General features: G+C 41.2%; 1 protein-coding gene across 2 annotated transcripts in view; it reads left to right on the plus strand.

The window, feature by feature from the left end:
- The window catches only part of PLD1 (phospholipase D1), a 119132-nt gene that overhangs the window by 8390 nt on the left and 102885 nt on the right, over positions 1 to 7857 (plus strand). For both annotated transcript variants that reach the window (XM_007464713.1, XM_007464714.1), the window contains exons 6-7: positions 2170 to 2228; positions 3274 to 3366. In XM_007464713.1, coding sequence (XP_007464775.1) covers positions 2170 to 2228; positions 3274 to 3366 — 152 coding nt within the window. The remainder of the gene's footprint in view (positions 1 to 2169; positions 2229 to 3273; positions 3367 to 7857) is intronic.

A 7857-nucleotide genomic window follows, 5' to 3' on the forward strand; every position in this document is an offset into this window, starting at 1 on the left:
GCATCGGCAGGCGGACTCCCAACCACCGCGCCACCAGGGAAGCCCTATTTTTTATTTTATTTTATTTTTTGCCTCACTGCGCAGCTTGCAGGATCTTAGTTCCCTGACCAGGGATTGAACCCGGGCCCACGGCAGTGAAAGCACTGAGTCCTAACCACTGTACTGCCAGGGAATCCCTCTTTTTTGGTGGCTACTTAGATTATTCTCCCTAACAGCGGAATTCTCCAAAATGCTTCAAGCATGGGATACAATTTGATCTGTCTTAATTTTCTAGCGTTATTTTCCTCTCACGCTAATTATAATTTGTCCCAGAGACTAGATTTGCAGGCCTCTGTCTCATATTTGAGAAATTAGATTGGCATCTGTGTGTCTCCTTTGATAATTGTGAGACATATTAAAACTTCTGTCTGCGAAAAACATATTAAAAGTTATTTTTATATAATCACATATAATTAACTTATATTTTTATAAGTGTAAAACGAGCCCCCAGTAATTTCTGGGGTCCGTTATTACCCCTCAGGTTTGTTGCTTGTCCCTTTGGCATGGGAACCCTTTGCTTCCCTGTTTCCTTAACATTTAAATGTGCTTTTCACGAGTTCCACTGGAGAGAAAAAAGATATTGATTAGTACATTATTCAGAGATCAGTAAGCCCTATGGATTATTGTCAGGCTAAATTGATCTTTAAATTCTTATTCCTGAGAATCACCTGCCCAAATGGAGAATGGAATTCTTATCCCTGAAGATGCTTGGAGAAGTTTGGACAATACAATATTATATTTCAAATTGTATTATTTAGGATTGCTTCTAAATTGGCTTTGCCACATTTATTTTTCAATTCCATAAATCTGTATTAGAACATTTATTGCCAAAGATTTTTTTTCTGTGTAATAAGACTAGTTTTTCCTCCAAATTTCTCTTTAGTAAACCATTAGGATAAATTTAAATTTTATCTTACTACACAACTTAAAATTTTCTGCATTGCTAATGTGTACCTTTTTATTTAGATGAAATTCTTTACGTTTAGCAATTTGGGTATGATATTCTGAAGTTATCGTTTCTGAATTAGGTCAATGAATATTTCTGTTGTCAACTATTTGATAAGAGCTAATGTGCATAAGAAAATATCCAGGTAATAGATAAGTGGTTTCCCTGATGTTTGCTTTTCATTTCCTATTCTTCCATTCAACTAGTCTCTGACTTTGCATAATTTAGTTACACCTCTGTAGTAGTTTCTTCCAGTGTAAACTAGGGTTAGTATTTTTCTCTCTGCTCCTTAGAGGTAAAATGAGAACTTATGGCTTAGGATCTTGAGACATTTTGGATTCTGTGGCTTAAAATCTGTGGTATCACTTCAGTTCCACAAATCAGATTTTGAAATTGTATGGTACCGAATTACCATGTTTTATATAAAATCCTTATAAAAAGTACTATGTGAGGATATGTTTGATTTGGGGTTTTTAAAGATATTTAAATCCTTTTGAATTTCAAAGACTCCTTCAAATAACCCTAAGAAAGAAAACTAAGCATTTAATTGGACTTCACAAGTACTGACAGCTTTGAGAGGTGTGTAATTTTTCTTACAAGGTTAATATTAGAGAGTCCCAATCATGTGTACAAAACTTCAAAGGAAAATTGTTACGTTTCATTTCATTAATCCCATTTACAAGCCCAGATCAAGTGCTGTTTCCTCTGTAATGTCACATTAGCTAGGAAGTGGTCACCCTCTCCCTATAATTCTATAACTTTATAACTACTTTTCCGTGTAACTGCTATGGTTCTTCCCATAGAACTTGGTTGATGTGGAGTGTTTTCCATGTCTGGTCTCCCCTTTGCCTCCTAATGCCAGGAGTGTGTCTTTTTCGTCTTTGATTTTCTGTTAAGGCTGTTATTGCCATGGTCTACTGCCATTGGCAGATCTCTCCATGAGCTTCTTGAGCATTTGTCTCTTCATCTTAGAGCTATCATCACTTTCTTGATTGTATTAATTGTGTATATGCTTCTAAAATATACTCTTTCAGGGCAATACCATTGTTATTGATCTGTGTCGTCTGTAGAGTACCCCAGACGTGTTTATACATGAAGGTACCTAATAATATCTTTCTGAATGCATAAATTTCCCCCCCTCCTTTTTTTGCTTTCTAAAGTTTGGATTTTTGGCCTCTTTTCAGACAGAATTCCTTGATATAAGCCAGCTGTCCTTCATCCATGATTTGGGACCAAAGGGCATGTAAGTTCCAGTGTCGGATCTCTAAGGAGAAGTGTGAAAAGTTGATGAGCATTAACACTTGATTTTTTAACATTTGCCAAGGTGATAGAGCTCACCTGGCTTCACTGATCGCTGCTTTTCTTCCCAACAGAGTTAGAGCAACTGAGGGACCTATTTATACAAAACAGAGTATCTTGCTACTTTAAACAAGGGTGTCAACTGCTCCAGTCTCCTCCTCTAACCCCACAGTAGGGGTGTTTAACAGAGGTAGCAAATATGATGTGTGGGAGAATGCCTTAGAAATCAAATATACAAGATCCCTTCTTTTAATCACGTATACTAAAAATAATACTGTATAAAATGTATGCCAAGTAACAGGATTGAAATTTATTTAATGATTATTTTCCTTCATAATATGAGAGCCTGATATTACGAAGAGCTTAACTTTTGTAGTAAAGAGCATTGTTAGCAGCTGTTTTAATTTTTGTCTGTTTAGCCACTATTATTATTCTTTCTTTTCACATCTTTCAAAACCAGGCTAGTTTTTCTTCCAAAGTATTGATAATAGCTTTGCTCTGCTTCTTTGGCACGGCTTTGTACCAGAACTGTAGGTGAAGGGATGCAGAAATATATCTGTGGAATCTGTGGGTGAGCATCTCCAGTGGTCTCAACAGCAGCTGAACCTTCCCCGTGCAGGCATTTAGCAACATGTGGGGTCTTTTTCAGGCTGTCACAGTGACTGGAGGAAACGCTCAGCATTTAGAGCCAGAAGCTGGAATGCTTAAGGTCCTGCAGTGTGTGTAACAGAATTATGCTGCCCCCAGTGCCAACAGGCCTGCATCTGACCAGAGTACTTTAAAAGATTAGCTGCTGGAATAGTAAACATCAGCCTAGTAATCAGCCTAGTAAACATAGCATTGAGCTATTTGACAGTGGAAGAGGAAAAAGTGGGGAGGAAAGACACGGGAGAACGAAACGGTATATTTAGTCCTAAGTTGTGAGGCTGTATCAGCTAAATGTGAGCTGGAAGCTTGAAGATGATGGGTTAACTTGATGTCTCTTTCAGAGAAGGTATGATAATGAAAAGATCCGGTGGACACAGAATACCAGGCTTGAACTGCTGTGGTCAGGGAAGGGCCTGCTACCGGTGGTCCAAAAGGTAGGACTTGAGAGTTTTGTGTGTTTGTTTTAATAAACTGAGTATTTGGGGAGTTTTTATATACTAGTTTTCAGTGATAAATCTTTGAAAGTCATGGCAGAGCAAATTTTAAATTAAGTTCCAGGTTTCAGCTCTATTTAAACATTCTACTCAAACTTGGACTTGTAAGCAGAGTGTGCCAATTGTATACATAAAGACCTAGTGGGCCATAGGATTCAAAAATTGCTCAGCCTGGGCTTCCCTGGTGGCTCAGTGGTTGAGAGTCCGCCTGCCGATGCAGGGGACACGGGTTCATGCCCCGGTCTGGGAGGATCCCACATGCCGCAGAGCGGCTGGGCCCGTGAGCCATGGCCGCTGAGCCTGCGCGTCCGGAGCCTGTGCTCCGCAACGGGAGAGGCCACAGCAGTGAGAGGCCCGCGTACCGCAAGAAAAAAAAAAAGAAAAAAAAAAAGGAATGGAAGCCTTGATCTGGTCCCTTTTGTCATTTATTGAGTGCCTAATATTTGCCAGGCTGTATTCTGGCTGCTGTGAGAACAGTGGTGAACAAGACGAGGTCCCTGCCCTCACAGAGCTCTATTGGAGGGGAATGCAGCCAGTGGAGAAGCTGACAAGCAATGTGAACAACATCAACACAAGTGGTGATCAGAGCTTTGAAGGAAAAAGAAGGCAATGGGATAATGAGGGACTTGAGGATGGCGACTTTAGCTCTGGGAGCCAAGGAACTGATGTTTGAGTTTAACCTCTATGAGAAGGGGCAGCCCGAAAAGATGAGGGGGAAGACTTTGTTATATAAAGGAAATATACCTCCCTGACTTTTAAAGTCTGGATTATATCAGACTTCAACCAGGACAATCTAAAAAGATATGACCCTCCCAGGAATGAAATGTGTCATAATTTTAAATTGTATAAATCTTTCCATGAAGCTTGAAGCCTTGGTTCCATATGAATAAGTATTTCCTGAGTCACGTTCGTGGGGTATAAAATGTCAGTACCAAATAAAGATGATAAGATATAGCTGACAAAATTTGTTTCGAAAATTTCCCACAGTAGAAGGCTATTGGTGTCTAAACGGGAGTTTACTTTTAAGGGCAACACTCGGTCATAACTCTCTTTGTTATTTTTGTATCCATAAAAAAACATTCTGATTGCTTTATATATTCTATATTGACAAATTGCCAGAAGGCAAACAAGGCAATCAAACTTTCAGTCAAGTCTCATAATGACCTTGTCTCAGGCACAAGTAGAAAGAAAAAAAAATGGCAAACACAGCAAACATTTCTTCCCACAATTTAAAACATCTACTTAAACAGCACATCCTATTGATGGACTAGATGATGTTTCTTATCTCAAATAATGTCTTAAAAGAAAGAGATAGTTTTTAACACATTTAGCATTTACTTTACTGAACTGTGAGCTATACCAAGAATTACAATTTTTAGACGGTGACAGTGTCTAAATGATTTCATTTACTCTCTGGGGCCCATTTGTACAGCCATTATTTAGGCAAAAGGATTGCTTTGCCTGAAGACTTGCTCTCGGCCCTGGGAAGATACCAGTGGACGTGACACACATTCTCTGCTCTCAAGGCTCTCATTTTCTAGTGGAGGAGAGACAATAAGCAAGCAGACATAAATAGTTCCAGATAGTGATAAGTGCTATGAAGAAGCTGAACAGGATGGAGTAGTGGGTGGGATGGGAGCCTGGGAAAGCCTCCCTGTGGAGGAATGTTTAAACCAAAGGTTGATGGATAGGAAGGGACTGCCCATGGGAGGATCTGGAAGAAATAATTTCTGGGTGAGGAATAGCAGACGTGGAAGCCCAAAGAACAAGTTTAGCAAGTCTCGGGACCAGTGCGACCACCGTGGTGGGAGTGAAGGGGAGGAGACGAGGCTGAGAAGGTGATGTCTGGCTCATGTGGGTCTCTCTGTATCTTAATGACACGGCAAGTAGTAGCGCAGGCGGTCACGTCTTGTTAGAACAGACCATAATCTCACCTTGTTTAGAACAAGAGTACTCATAAAAGCTCACGTATATTGGTGTCAGGCATTGTGTTAAGCAATGTCCATGAATCATCTCAGTGATTCCTCACAAACACTTATGAGCTGGGCATTATTGTTATCCTCATTTTATGGATTTAGACCTCAGGCTCAGTTACCCAAGTTCACAGAAGTGCACAAGTGGCAAAACCGGAATTGGAGCCCAGGGAGGTTGACTTCAAGGCAGACGCTTAGTCCCTGAGCGACAGGGACTGACCCCCTGAAGGCTGCTTGATGGATTCCTTGCTTGATGCATATTCTCCTGTTAAAGAAAAACATCTGTTGACAAAAGAGAGAAACCAGTAGAGGTTTAATGAATGGCATAATTAAGAAGAGCTTTAAATAAAGGCCAGGCATCCATTCACCTTATATCTAATGACTGTTGTAGAGAACAACTCACCATTGTCAAAACGGAAACCAGTATCTTTGGCCTTCAACTTTCAAACTCCAGCGGTCACTACTAAACTGTTCTGTATTTCCAGGCTGCCACATCTTGGACTTTCTTTCTCAGTGTGACAAACCTGCCAGCTGTGGTTTTCAAAGCCTGTGGCTCCTTCCCCGCCAGCAGTATAGCACACCGGAGTTCTGGGCCTGTGCCCTGCTGTCTGCTCTCTAGCTTGCATTGAAAGTCAAGCTGGGACAAGGGACTGTAGCTAAAGAAGGACCTTTACCAGATATGTGATCCATCTACTCTCTTTTAACCTTGACCATCTCTTTATCAACAGGCAGCTACATGTCTGGACTCATAACTCAGCCCCATCAGAATGCCCGAGTTACCATGTGATATCACGGCCTTGGTACTTATATTGAGCAGAGTTATGAGAATTCTTATAAAACATAAATTTCTGCATTTGCTGAAAATTATTGAGAATGTTATCCATTAATATTGTTCAATTGCCTTATTAGGTTCCAAGTGAGAAACTTCCTTTGGAATTTAGTTTTTTGGTGGGCGACCGCTTTATTTCCTTAATTTATTCATTTGATAAGAAAAACCAGGAAGGGACTTCCCTGGTGGTTCAGTGGTTAAGAATCCGCCTGCCAGTGCAGGGACATGGGTTCGAGCCCTGGGAAGATCCCACATGCCGCGGAGCAACTAAGCCCGTGCACCACAACTACTGAACCTGCGCTCTAGAGCCCGCGAGCCACAACTACTGAAGCCCGCGCACCTAGAGCCCATGCTCTGCAACAAGAGAAGCCACCGCAATGAGAAGCCCACGCACCGCAATGAAGAATGCCCCCTGCTCGCCGTGACTAGAGAAAGCCCGCGCACAGCAACAAAGACCCAACGCAGCCAAAAATAAATAAATAAATGTACAAAAAAAGAAAAAAAAAGAAGGAAAAACCAGGAAGCTCAAACCCACATTGGCATGCCATCACCATAATTATATTAGTGTTGTGGTTAGGTATTTGCTTTCTGTGACGTTGATATTTTTCCTTTTTATTAACCATAGCACATGTATGTCCTTTATTATGTTATCCTAAATCCATCCCATGCCCTTTTATTGGAAAGGAGACAGCCTATATATTAAAAAACAAATGAATTAAATGAAACCATGTGGAAATCAATGTAGATTTGTCTACATTAAATCCCCAATTAGAGAGCCACTAAAAGGTAATGTGTTTAGCAATTTCAATAATGATTTGTTATACATTTCTTTTAAATGCTGAGTTCACATGTTACGTTTACACTGTTAGTCAATTTATGTTCAGGTGTTCTGGCCTTACCTATTTCATAATGTGCTTTACGTTGCCTAGTGTGTGATATAATACTCCCATTGTTACTTTATTTAGTTATTGACCGATTCATTTGATCACTGTACAATCTCAGGTGAATATGATGTTAGATGCAGCTTGACAAAGTTGCCATTTGTTTTCACTTCAAATCGATCCCACCCTTTCTCTCTCGCTCTTGCCACTGTCAGTGTCATGCCTATCATCTGCGTCCTGACTATGCAGGGTGAGGTCCTAACCTCAGCATCCCCTTCGAGTCTTGTTAGAATGCAGAATCTCAGGCCCCGCCCCAGGCCTACCGAATCAGAATCTGCATTTTAACAGGATCCCCTGGTGATGCATATTCACAGTGAAGTGGTGAGAAGCACTGTTCTCTATTACTACAGCAGCTTGCTAACCTGCTACAGGGCATCCTTCAGACCTTTCTTTCTAAAATATAGTTCCCATGATTTATTGTCCCATTGCCTTGCCAGGGCAGGAGGATTCCTTTATTTAAAAGGCATCTGGGGGGCTTCCCTGGTGGCTCAGTGGTTGAGAGTCCGCCTGCCGATGCAGGGGACACGGGTTCGTGCCCCGGTCCGGGAAGATCCCACATGCCGCGGAGCGGCTGGGCCCGTGAGCCATGGCCGCTGAGCCTGAGCGTCCGGAGCCTGTGCTCCACAACGAGAGAGGGCACAGCAGTGAGAGGCCCGCGTACCGCAAAAAAAAAAAAAAAAAAAAAAAA

Source organism: Lipotes vexillifer, unplaced genomic scaffold (genome assembly GCF_000442215.2).
Source record: "Lipotes vexillifer unplaced genomic scaffold, Lipotes_vexillifer_v1.1 scaffold37, whole genome shotgun sequence".
NCBI lineage: Eukaryota > Metazoa > Chordata > Mammalia > Artiodactyla > Lipotidae > Lipotes > Lipotes vexillifer.